Raw genomic sequence first — 12,637 nt, forward strand, 5'->3', positions numbered from 1 at the left:
TGCCATTGGTGGGAAGACGGAGTTATTTGGGGAATGCTGGACTCCGAACCATGAGAACAGCAGGGGAGGAGGCTGGTTTTAATTTAACAGGCCATGTTTACTCTTCCCCTCTCACCTTTGGTCTGTCTGAAATGTGCAATGAAAGCCCCCCCCGGCAGGGAGGAAGGGCCGTGGGTGCTTCCCCCTCCTCACGGCTGCTCCCAGGGCCCCCAGCCCGGCTGCTCTGCGGCGCCTCTGCGCAGCAGCCTCAGCCTCCCACGGCGCAGACCCAGGGCAGGGATTTCTCACGCAATAAACAACCAGACAGATGCAAAGCCTCAAAAAAATACTCAGCTTTAATCTGTAAACTTGCAAAGAGAGACCCAGGGGCAGAGCAGAGGTGAAGGAGGCACCGGGGCAGGTGAGACACGAGCAGTCAGGTGCAGGGCCAGGGAAGGTGCTGATGGGGACAGATGTGCTGGACAGTCCCTGACTCCTACACGCAGTGCCATACCCTCCACAGCTGCTCTCTGCATCAGCGCTTCAGCTACACAACCAAATATTCACCATCTGACTGCTCAGGGGAGTGGACAGTGCTCGAGGGAGCAACAGAGCTGGGCTGGGCACCAGGGATGTCCCTGAGCCCCACCAGTGCCCAACACAGCAGTGTTTGCTGCATGAAGGCTCTCAGGCATCTGGACTCCAGACAGCGGGCTCCAGCTGCTATTTGCCAGCAGCAGGAAGGCATAGTTGTATTCCATGGACAGTGACAGGAGAGAAACCCAGCCTGGCCTGGGAGACAGCAGGGCTGAAGCATCACCCCAGGTGATGCCATCGTGGGCATCTCCTGCATGAGGCTGGAGATGGTTCAGTCTGGAGGCATTGAAATGAAAAAGCCTTTTCTTGTTAAAAAAAAAATAAATTCTCTAATTTCTGTGGCACAACATGGTGTAAGCAAAGTTTTTCCAAGTTGCTGTGTGTACCAGAAGCGCTCCAAGCAGTGCTCAGATGCTCCCAGGGGAATTTTATTTCTCACACCAGCCGTGTGGGCAGGGAGCAGGTTTGGCTGGACCCTTCCCCATCCCAGCCCTTCCCTCGAGCAGAGCCAGGATACAATGGGGACATCATTGCATTTGTGGTGGCAGGAGGATAAAAGCCATTGGCAGCAACTGCAGAAATGAGGAGCCACAGCCAAGCGTGGGCACTGGGGTGTGGGGCAGCCTGGGGGGACAGAGCTGAGGCTCCTTGGAGGGAAGCCAGAGCTTGGCAGCACCAGGGACATGGGGGCTGGACCAGGCCCTTCCAGTTGGACAACAGCAGCACTGTGAGCAGGAATAGCTGCAAGAGAGGACAGGACTGGGGGCTGCAGGGGGGCTCATCCATGGCACAGCTCCTCCAGCTGCTCCAAGGGTCCCTCAGTGAAGTGTGTGGCTGTGTCATGCACCCTGCTCAGGTGCTGGAGGTGATGGATCACCATGGCTTGCAGGCCAGGCTGGCAGTCACCACACCACAGTGATTCCCACGATGGCACACGGGTCATTGCTCTGCAGGGCAGCAGGATCTGAGTCCTGGCACCAGGACAAGGGCCCTCCTCATTCACTCTGTGCTGTGCCATCCGCCTCGGCTTGTCAGAGCTTGGTTCCCTCCAGTGCTTGAGGGCAGGATGGGGCCCCGCTCTGCTTCACACCTGGGCCCCCAGGCTGCCAGCTCCTCTGGGCCACCCTCAGGAGAAGGCACAGCAGCTGGATTTCTTCTTCTGTGACTCGATGTAATCGTGGATCTGGAACTGGGGCTCATCCAGCGGCTGCACCGCGCGCTGCTTCAGCTCCCTAGAGTGGTGAGGCTGTGTTACCCCCTCCCACACTGTGCTGGTGTGGGGGAGGTGGTGGGGCTGCAGGGGACACCTTCCTTGTTCAGTGCCCCAGCCCCAGGTACTCACTTGGCAATGGCCAGGAAGGCCAGCTCCACGTTCATGCCTGTCTTGGCACTCGTCTCCATGAAAGGCACTCCGTACTCCTGCAAGAGCAGCACAGCCCCATCAGTGGCTATCCCCAGGATGCCCTCCTGGCCCTCTGAATCATCCCTGGACAAGGCTTGAGGGTCATCCCCTCCCTGCCTTTCCCCAGGTTTTTCATGCAAGTAACTGCTGTGCTGCACCTGCAAGATCCAGGCAGGTCTGGGCACTCAGAGGGGATGGCACGGCTGCATGGGAACCCTGAGTGATGTGAAATTGTCTGGGGGGGCTCAAGTTGGGTTAGACTGTGGCACAACTCACCCTGGCCAGGGATGCTCCATCCTCCGTCCTCACAGCTCTCTCACTGCTCACATCAGCCTGCCAAAGGAAGGAAAATGTCACCGCACACCAGACCAGCTGGCACCCTGGGGCATCTGGCAAACCACACTGCGGGGTGCTCAGGGGGCTGACAGGAACGAGGGGCAGCATGGATCCAGAAGTATCCACTGCCCAGAGAATCTGAGATCTGTGGAGCATCTGGGACATAGTGGCATTGAGGATATCAGGGAGCACCTGGGACCTGGGGACACTGAGGACCTGGGGCAGTACCTGAGGGCATCCAGGACCCAGGGAGGCTCTGCAACCCTGCTGGGCATCATCCAGGATCTAGGGGACATCCAGTCCCAAGGGGAAATCCAGCTGGGCACTGGGCACCCAGCAGCATGTAGAACCCCTGGAGAGAATCTGGGACCTTGTTGGGCCTCTTGGGGTTACCTGAGGTCCAGGGGTGCATCCAGGCCTGGCTGGGCATCCCAGAGTCAGCAGCATCCCATACCAAAGCATCCCATACGAGGAGCATCCCGTACCTGGAACCTCAGGCTCGTGCTGCCACCCGCTGGATACCGGGAATACTGCCCTCCGCGACCCCCCAAACCCCGGGGATCACCTCTGGGCTTGGCTGAACCCAGAAAGAAGCAGAGCCCGGCGGAGGGTGCAGGCAGAGCCCCATCCCTGCACAGCCATGGGGATGGCAAGGGCACGGCACAGCACAGCAGACCCCAGCGTGGACAGGGACCCCACACGCACCTTGTTGCCCAGCAGCATGATGACCACATCCTTCTGGGCATACTCATGGATCTCCGTCAGCCAGGCCTGTAGGGCAGCAGGACTGTGTCGGGGTGAGGGGTACTCCCGTTCCTCCCAACTCAGCCCCCCACCCCTCAGTTCCCCCATCCCTTCCCTCTCAGCCCTCGCATCCCTTCAGCACCCCCATCTCTCCCCCACAGGGACAGGGATAATGACTTTTCTTGGCACAGGAATCATTCCAGCATCACAGATGAGCAGTCCTGAAAACTCCCCGTCTCCTGGCTACAGCCCAAGCCGTAGTTCACATCCTTCCCAAGCCACGTTTTCTCCCTCAGGCATTCACCATGTCCTTAAACAAAACTCACCCAGCCATGCAGCACCCAGCCAGGTGCCCTGGGATGAGCTCCCAGCTGGCTGGGTCTGGCCAGAACAGCCAGTGCTTACGGGTAAAGCAGGCTCCCAACTGCTCCCAGCACCCGGCCAGCCAAGCAGGGCACCCACATTCCCAGGCCCTGGGGAGAAACACTCCCAACCCACGGCGGGACTCACGCGGATGTTGTCAAAGGACATCTTGCTGGTGATATCGTAGAGCAGGAGCAGGGCTGGAGGGGAAGAGGGGCAGAGGCATTGCTACACTGCAGGAATGTGCTCTGGGTGGTCTCCCCATCCCTGCTGGACCCCAGACTCACCTTGGGCATCCCGGTAGTAGGCGTGGGTGACGCTGCGGAAACGCTCCTGTCCTGCCGTGTCCCAGATCTGCCGAGAAACTGCCCTGGTGAGAGCAGGGAGAGCAACCTCCCCGAGCTGGGTCTGCTCCTGTGGCTCCCAGCCCTGCCGGACCACCACGCTCAGCCTGAGGTGGCTTTCCATCTGGAAATTTCTTCCCCCCTCCCAAAGCTCACCTGCAACTTCACCTTCACACCATCCACGGCCACCACTTTGTTCTGCAGAAGACAAGGAGAGCAGGTTTATCAGCCCAAAGCATGTCCTGGTGCACGTGCCAGCCAGCCCTGGCACTGAGCTGGCATTCCACAGCCCCTCAGCTGCGCTCCCTGGGCCAGTGCAAAGAGGCAAGGCTGCCTGTGGGGCTGGACTTTGAAGCCCCATTGCTACAAATCGTGATCCTGATTGCTTGGCAGCTACAGGGACATCCCCGAGCAGCAAACCCTCGAGTCAGAGTGAAGAGCAGAATCAGCGGAGAGGAGACAGCAAGATCCCAGCCTGCCTTGGATCCGGTGCCTCGTTCATCTCCCACAGCCAGAGTCCCTGTCCTTGGCTCCCAAGTCCCCTAATGAGTCAGTTAATGACCTTGGCTGTCCAGCAAACCCCAGGAACACCGACCTGCTCTGGCTCCTGCTGGGAAGCTCAGGGATTGCAGCAGCCCCTGGGAAGTTGGCAGAGCAGCGGAAGTGGGGAGGGATGGACGAACCACACACAACTTTGCATTTATTAATAACACGTTGGTGTGCTTTTATGTTTGCTCACCAAAAAGCCCTGATCTTTCTGATGGAACTCTTCAGCTCCATGTGCTCAGGAACCACTGCTGCACCAAAAATTTAGCCTGTTTGCACTGATTTAAGGGCTTTGGATGCTACAAACTGCCTGGGCACTGGGTGATGATGGGTGTCCTGCTCAGGTTTTCTTGCTGGTGGAGCCTTGCTTGGTTCTTAAAGGAGGTAGAAAACACTGAGCTGGAGGGGTTGCTTGTAGCACACAGCTGTATCCAGCACAGCAGGAGGAAATCTCCTGGGTCACGATGATTTGCAGCAAGGCTGGGCCGGGACTCGGAAAGGAAAGAGGTATTTCCAGCTGAGCTGGGAAGGCAGTTATTGAGGCTAAAACAATCGCTGTTCTCATCTCAGAAGCACAGGGGCTTCTCTCCAGAGGCCAGAAAAAAGAAAATCAAAAACTACTGAAAAGCTATTTTAAGACTCTTAAAGAATCATACTTGGAGTGTGGAAAGAGAAGACCCCTATAAATAATTTCGTTGCCTGGAATTGTTTGAAATGGAAATTCAGCCCATGTGGCGATGACAGCATTTGAGCAAATGGGCTGGATAAAACAAAAACATGCCCTAGGAGGCTCTGGAGATTACCTGGAGCAGTGAGCCATGAGCTGCTGGAGGGGATGCTTGCACAAGGCAGAGCAGGCACCTACAGGCTGGCAACACCTCTGGGGACACCAGCACTGAGCCCAGCAGTGGGACACAGAAGATTTTCCTTCTTTCATGACTTTTCCGTCAGGACAGGCCTCATGGCCCCATCAAACCAAACCCACAGCCATCTCTCTCCCCGGCCCCTGATCACCAAGGCCCCAGTTCCACCAAAAGCTGAAGACAGCCAGGGCAGCAGGGGTGGCAGAGAAGTGGCAGCTGCAGCTGCGGGGGCAGAGGAAGCACTGACCGCACTCGACACGTGTCGGTGGCTGTGGGCACAGCCCTGCCCGGGGACACCCCCGTGGCTTCCTTCCTGCTCTGCCCTGTGCTGCAAACAGCTGTGCCTCCCTGGCCACCCTGAGGGAGATGAAATTGGATGGGCAGACAGCAGTGTAGTAGTGTGGGGGTTTAAACAGAATCTGGTAACCCTAATAACTTCTCAGCAGCCCATTTCAGCCCTGTCAAGGCATGAAATTACAGCAACCACTGTTTGTCCCCCCAGCTGTGGGCTTTGGCCTGCATGGTGGAGCGTACTGGCTGCCCAGCACGCACTCCCAGACCATGAACACAGCTGGGGTGGGCTAAACCTAGACTGTTGGCTGACTTAAAGGCAAGAGGCGAAGGTACCAGTGGGCTCCTCTGTCTGTTACTGGTCTCCCAGGGAGGGGTGGAAGGGTTCCAGCAAGCACCTGCAGCTGGTTGGGAGATAATTTGGGGTAGAGAGGCTGGAAACCCCAATTCCCCCTGCCCAGCACCCTGTCCTGGCCAAGGTGCAGGTCGAGGGGGCGAGGGGCTGGCAGCTGTGGTGGTCTCACCCGGAAATCTATGCCCACGGTGGCTATGAACGTCCCGGAGAGAAAGGCCCCGTCTTTGAACTGGAGCAGGAAGCAGGTTTTCCCCACGCCCGAGTCTCCAAGTAACATCACCTGCAAGATGGGCGCAGGGAGAGACGTCAGCAGCACAGGGAGGGAGCAGCACCCCTGGCTGGTGCTGAGCCCTTCCCGGTTCCTTCTCTCCCTTTGTTTCTCTCCCCAGGGCTGGTCCTGATGGGTCTGGAAAACCCCGTGGGAGCTGGGTGTGGGATGGGACCCTGAGGGTGCGGCCGAGCAGCGCCCCAGGGCAGCCCCCAGCCACGAAAGAAGGGGAGAGCTGTGTGAAAGCAAGTACTGCAGCAAGAAGAGAGATCTCCTAGCCAGCCCCTGGCCATCTCCCAGCCCGGCAGGCTCCTAGAGAACCAGCCACGGCTCCCAAATGTGTGGAGACACCCACGCTTTGCCCCCGACCCGGGTGTGCCCAGCCCAAGGGCTGATGCATGGCTTGGGCAAACCCTGCGTGTCCGGGACTCTCTCCCTGTCACTGCCTGCTGCAGACACCAAAGCAAACACGGTGCCTTTCCCCTCCTGCTAAGCAAACAGGATCAGCCCAGGCTCCCCAGCTGCTCCAGCACTGCTGGACTCAGGCAGGGAGCAGCCAAGACCAACGCTGGGCTCCACAAGCACAGCCTTTCCTGATGCTGTGTTCTTTCTGCCTACCTGCAGCAACCTGTTCCTGCCCAGCAATCATTAACCTGACTGCATCATTTTTCACCCTTATGAAAAATAGCAGTGAGCAGGATTTCAGCAGGAAGGTCCATCCCTGCATGCCTGCCTGACAGGATGCTGGACCTTGCAAAGTAAATCTTTGCAGCTCTGCTGCCTCTGGGCCATGGCCACCTTCCACAGGGATGGCACAGCAAATGCCAAAGCTGGTGGCTGGAAATGCTCTGCCTCCTGCTACCACTTTGCTGGTCAAATCCTTCCCCAGAGCTTGTGGGGAGCTGGGAACACTGCTCAGTTCTGCCTCCACCTCACTCTAGACCAAGCTGAAAACTGGTTTTCTCCCACAAACATGGAAATTGCCCTCCACAAAGAGGAGTCAGAGAGGGGAGGAAAAAGGCAGAAGAATAAAAGCAGTTTAGAGAAGGTGGCAGCGTGCAGGACCACTTTGCAACCGGCTCTGTGAGGCAGCAGGGGGTGTCGGGGCTGACACCATCACTGGGCTCAGCTTGGGGCTGTGTATTAAATTTTGGGGGTAAAAGGTTCATCAGTCCCGTGCCTCCCCTGAGCTGCTCGGGTGAGGAAGTGCTTCCTGGGGCAACCCTCGCCTGGGCTGGGGTGGGGAAGAGGGGGGCACTCAGGAAGGAGGGCTCCCCCCTGCCCCGGGGTGGGCTGGGGTGCAGAGACATTCACAAGCGGCATGCTGCAGTGTGGGTGAAGGGGGTCCTGGGCTGGATCCAGGGCTGAAATGCTGTTCTCACCTTGGAGCCCTTGGGGTGCTGCCATGGCCTGGACGCGGTCCTGCCCCCCCTGCCCTGTGCTGCTGTCGCGGGGCTGGCAGGAGCCCCTGCCCTGGAAAGGTCTGACGGGCTTTGAGGGGCAGAGTTCGGCCATGCTCCCCTTCCCCGGGGAGCCCCAAAATCCTGTTCCTGCAGCTGGTCCCTCCTATTGCCACCTCCGGGCACAGACGGCACCCTCGGGCAGGGAACCCCCCCATCCCCACCTCCCGGGGAGGGAAAACCCCAATCCCGGCACCTGCTGCCCCGGGGGACTGCGGGGCAGAGGAGGGCTGGGGGGGTCAGCCGGGGCCGCCGCCTCCTTCGCCTTCCTCCCCGTTTGGCGGCCGCTTCCTGGGCGCGATCGCAGCAGCGGAGGAAGCGGGCGGCCCTCGGGACCCTTCCTAAACCCTAAACCCCTCCTGGCCTCCCCCAGGCCGGGGTGGGGAACCCAAACCTTCCCCTCTGGCAGAGCTCGGAGGGTCCATCCCCGCTCCCCCCGCGCCGCCTCCCACCTTGCCGGACAGCTCGTAATCCCGGGGCACGGCCGGGGGCTCCCCGCCGCTCCTCGGGGGCTCCCCGCTGCCCTCCGGGGTCTCGCTCCCCGCCGCCCCGTCGGGGCCGCCCATGCTGCGTCCGAGCGGAGCCGCCGAGCCTGCGGGAGCTGCGGGAGCTGCGGCCCCACCCGCCTTCCTCCTCCTCTTCCTCCTCCTCCTCCCCGGCCGATGCCTCCCCCGAGGCCGTGGCCCAGCGCGGGCAGGGGATGAGGAGGAAGAGGCTGAAGAGCGGGAACCTGCCCCACTGCACCCCCGCAGCGCCGGGGTTTGCCGCCGGCTTGGCTGCGCTGGACGGAGCAGAGCCCCGGCCCATCCCTCCGCACGTTTGGGTGGGGAGAGGAGGAAGGGATCACCCCGCAAATGACCAGTCTCCCCATCCCTCACAGAGAGCGGGGGCGGAGACCCCGCTGGACCAAATCCCACCCTGCCGCGCCGGGACAGCGGGGGTGGCAGCTCCCACTCCCTCCCCACCAGCCCACCCCAGGGTGCGGGGTTTGCCCCTCTGCTGCAGCCCCAGCGGTGCTGAGCCGGGCCCCGGGCGAGCACCGCGGAGCCGGGAGGGAAGCGGGGCAGGAGCCGCTGGCCGGCAGCCACGAGCTGTGCCGAGCCGCTTCCCCGGAGCCTGCATCCCAGCCGGGGTGGCTGCCCGGCCTCCCGCTGCCCCCGGCAGCTCGCAGCCCCCTGCATCCTACACCAGCCACTGGGGCCCAGCTCATACTGCACTTCATTTAGGAAAAGCCCAAGCATGGGAACGTGGGAGAAATCCCTGGAGAGGGATGTTGTGTTACCCAAAACCCCACCCCATACCAACCTCATATAAGTCCATGCACTACAGCTAGCCAAGGTCTTCAGCCTTACAGGCATCACTTCATGTATAGGAGCCTTGAGCCCTCCCTGATCTATTTTCCCTGGAATATCTCATCATCTCATCTCACCTCATCTCATCTCACCTCACCTCACCTCATCTCAATCTCTCCCACCTCAGGGCTAATCTCATCCCTGCTCACTGGGATTCAGGGGGGCAGGGCTCCTGTGCTGTGCCCCTCGCTGCTATCCCGGTGAAAGCCATGCGTGGCCACTCACCTCACCTCATCTCAATCTCTCCCACCTCAGGGCTAATCTCAGGGCAACCCCCATCCCTGCTCACTGGGATTCTGGGGGGCAGGGCTCCTGTGCTGTGCCCCTCGCTGCTATCCCGGTGAAAGCCATGCGTGGCCACAGGAGATCCAGTGGCAGAGATGCCCTCTGGAATGGCATCCACCTCCACACCTTCTGGGGCTGCTGGCTCCTGCACCAGTTTCTATTTAGAGATGCCCTCTGGAATGGCATCCACCTCCACACCTTCTGGGGCTGCTGGCTCCTGCACCAGCCAAGCCCTGCTCTGCCCCCCGGGAAATAGAACCTGTATTTCCAGTCCTGTAACTGCACTCAGACCCAGCTGGGGGATTTGTAGTTTATATGTGCTCTTTGGCCAGGAAAGTGCCCAGAGCTGGAGGCTGGACACTTGGAGCTCCTGGAAGTGGCTGAGCTTCCCTGCAGCAAGATGGAGAGGGGGCTGGAAGGATATGAAAAACCGTGCTGGACAGGGAAAACGCCTGGCTGAGCATCACTTCCACACACGGGCATTTGCTGCCGGAGAAACGAGGCAGCCAGGAGCTGGTGGAGATCAGCGGTGTGGCTGAGCCTCCTCTGCCTGCCCACGGCTCAGGCCCCTCAGCAGGGGCACCCTTGGCTGCTGGTCCCTGGGCTGCTTGGCCCCAGACCATCCCCACTGGTGCCACATTTTCCTGCTTCTTTGGCCTGGACTAAAAAGAAAATTCCTGTGGGTAATCACATCCCCATAGGCACCAGCCCCTTGCTGAGTTCCAGCTTTGTCACAATGCTGAAGGGCTGACAGTCTCTCTGGAGTAAGCTCCCAAGCACTGTCCCTGTCCTGATCTCCCCCAGGAGAGGGGACACACACATCAGAGCCACTTGAGACCCCACGGCAGCTCTGCAAATAGCTCTGGATGGCAGCCGAGTGCTTTTCCCAGCACCATCACCATCTGCCTGATTTTCACCAGGGCCCCAGGCTGGACACGGGCTGGACACAGGCTGGCATCTCCCTGGCAGAGCAGGGCAGCTCCAAAAGCAGCTTTCTGTGTATGAAGCATAAGGCTGCACTCAGACACAGCCCCACCGAGGGATTTGGAATATGGAGCTTTACCCATCCTTCATCCCTCGCAGTGGTCCAAAGCATGCCAAGAAGCACGCAGCCAAACCAAACTCCTCATCCAGCAGCACCAAAGCAAAGTATCCAATTCTTTGTGCTTACCACAGATTCATAGATTCTGATTCCCCAAATAAAGCTGCTCCCCAAGGGTGAGTGCACAGCCCAGGGAGCAGGGACTGGGCTCTTACCGTAAACCCAATGCCCACGGTGGCAGAGAAGGAGCCAGGAATGAACTTGCCCTGGTCAAACTGGACCAGCAGTGATGTCTTCCCCACGCCACTGTCTCCAACCAGGATTGTCTGTAAGGACCAGATAAAGAGGCATCAGTGCAGGTGCAGGTGATGCAGGAGCTGGGGGCCAGACATTTGGGTAGGTGTGCTGGGGGAATGTGGCAGCAAATGCAGCAGGATCAAGAAAGACACACCCAGCCCCTGGATCTGTCACATTTGGTTCTGCCACTTGCCCAGAGAGGAATTTCCACCCCTTTGTCCATCTCTGTAATTAAGGAAATGTTCTCTGGGATGAGTTTCAGGCCTGAAACCCACTGCACCCTGTCCAAGAGAGATGGGAGGGAAAGCAAAGCACAGCCTGTCATGGAGAGTGAGCAGGAGAGAAGCTCCTACCCCAGCTCAGGAAGCTGCTGGGCAGAAGCAGCCTTGGCTCACACAGGCCTGTTGGAAAACCTCTTTGGGAGGACCTTGGAGTCACTGGCTTAAGTCCAGAACTGTTTAGTAAAGAGAGCATCTCCTGCAGCTGCTGCACACAGCTGCTGCCACAGCCACACAACCCAGCCGGGTCACTGGGCTGGCTTTGTGCTGCCTTAATGCCATGGACCCACAGCACTCCCTCCTGGCAGTGTGATGGGTTGGAAGCCATGGGGTCCCTCTGCCTCTCCAGCCTCCACGGGAAACTCCACACTGTTCCCATCCCTGCGCAGAGGGCACAAGGGAGCTGTGCTGGTGTCAGAGCTGTCACCTCTGAAGCAGCTGCCACAGTGCCAGCCCGTGGCCCTGGTACCCATGCCACACCCCTGGGGAGCTCATCTTGCCTTCTGCTCCTACTCATGACCCTCAAAATCCCTGACCTAAGGGAGACCTGCAGTGCAAACAGAACCCCTCCCTTCCCTCTGCTGCTATCTGGGCTTTGTTCACAGAGCCACTGGCAAACATTCCCATCCTTTCAGGAAACTGAGGCACTTTCAGCCATTTTGCAGGACACTAATTAAAATAAACACTCTGCTACCAGCCTTCTGGCTTAGAAGTGGTTTGGGCTTTGTCTTTCAGGACAGGGGTGTTGCTGAAGCTGCAGTTCTGGCAAACATGGAGTGTCCCCTCTGTCACTGGTGCCCTGTCACCCCTGAGGCTGCAGGGACGAGGCAGCGAGGTGCTGGGACTAAACCTCCCTGCTCTCTGCATCCAGCTCTGCTGCACGTGGCTGTGTCTGCTTTACCCCTGCTCGGTTTGTGTTTGTGCAGCTCCAGCAGCCTTGCTCCACCCTGAAACACCTCAGTCCTTTGTCTCCAGCCTGAAGGTGCTTCAGGATCTCCCCAAAACTCAGGGGAGCCTCTGTGCGCATCTGGTCCAATCCCTCTCCTGTCCCAAAGTGCCCGGGGGTGTGAGCAATGCTGGCACTACTTCAGGCACTGCACTTCCCCTTGTGAAACACAGCACGAGTGTGAAGGAATGTTTCATCAAATGCCTGAGCAGCCCCAGCAGATCAAGACTTGATTCCTTACACTGGGAGGCCATGTGGGCTTCACAGCACCTGGCACCACGGTTCCTGCACCCCACAGATCCCAAAGAAGTGGGCTGAGACCAAAACCCAGGAGCTTGAGGACCACAAACAACGCAGGGATGTGGACTGGCAGGAAATCAGCATCCTGCCTTGCACAAAGCACACCCCACAACCTGCCTGGAGCGTGTTCGTGCTGACACACTTCAGTGAGGGCTCGCCTCAGTGAATCAGCACTTTCCCTTGGAGAACGCATCCCAGACACTGAACCTGTCCTGGGAAAACCTGCCCTGCAGAGCAGAGCTGCTGGCAGGAGGGAGCCCTGCACCTCTGCCAGATGCAGGCTGCTGCTGTGTGCTGAGAGTGTGCCCAGACCTGCAGCCAGAGGCTTCTCCTCCTCCCTGCCTGGGCTGCTTGCAGGTCACCTGTACACTCAGAGCAGCCGCGTGAGCTGGGAGCCTGCACGGCATCTGGGGGAATGTCGGGAGGCAGAAATCTCTGGGCCAGAGGAACTGGTTCACCCCTTTCCTGGGGGAAATTTCCCTGCCCAAACCCCCCTTGGCTCTTCCCTAGGGCCCAGAACTCTTCCCTGTGCAGAGAGAAGGATATGCTCAGGAGCAGCTGGATAGGAAAGCACCCCAAGAATTCATTG

At 59.2% G+C, this 12,637-nt stretch overlaps 1 protein-coding gene across 2 annotated transcripts; it reads right to left on the bottom strand.

Annotated features, from left to right (window-relative positions):
- Positions 1-36: 36 nt before the first annotated feature.
- On the bottom strand, positions 37-8,277 carry RAB37 (RAB37, member RAS oncogene family). 2 transcript variants are annotated; one of them, XM_041409553.1, is made up of 9 exons: positions 8,001-8,277; positions 5,990-6,100; positions 3,922-3,963; positions 3,709-3,775; positions 3,569-3,621; positions 3,020-3,085; positions 2,255-2,311; positions 1,919-1,995; positions 37-1,808 (listed from the first exon to the last, which is right to left on the bottom strand). In XM_041409553.1, the coding sequence occupies exons 1-9, from the start codon at positions 8,112-8,114 to the stop codon at positions 1,703-1,705; spliced, it is 693 nt and encodes a 230-aa protein (XP_041265487.1). In that variant the 5' UTR covers positions 8,115-8,277; the 3' UTR covers positions 37-1,702. The 2 variants fall into 2 exon arrangements, with proteins under 2 accessions (XP_041265487.1, XP_041265488.1); XM_041409554.1 differs by lacking the exon at positions 5,990-6,100.
- Between the last annotated feature and the right edge of the window lie 4,360 nt (positions 8,278-12,637).

This window comes from Onychostruthus taczanowskii, unplaced genomic scaffold (genome assembly GCF_017590055.1).
Source record: "Onychostruthus taczanowskii isolate IOZ18803 unplaced genomic scaffold, ASM1759005v1 scaffold30, whole genome shotgun sequence".
Taxonomy (NCBI): Eukaryota; Metazoa; Chordata; class Aves; order Passeriformes; family Passeridae; genus Onychostruthus; species Onychostruthus taczanowskii.

Excerpts from the sequence above, each read along its gene's own strand:
- RAB37 (XM_041409553.1), bottom strand. The coding sequence starts at position 8,114 with ATGGGCGGCCCCGACGGGGCGGCGGGGAGCGAGACCCCGGAGGGCAGC. Across the intron at positions 1,996-2,254 it reads ATGGAGCATCCCTGGCCAGG|GAGTACGGAGTGCCTTTCAT; the intron begins GTGAGTTGTGCC and ends CTGCTCTTGCAG. Across the intron at positions 1,809-1,918 it reads GCCTTCCTGGCCATTGCCAA|GGAGCTGAAGCAGCGCGCGG; the intron begins GTGAGTACCTGG and ends TCACCACTCTAG.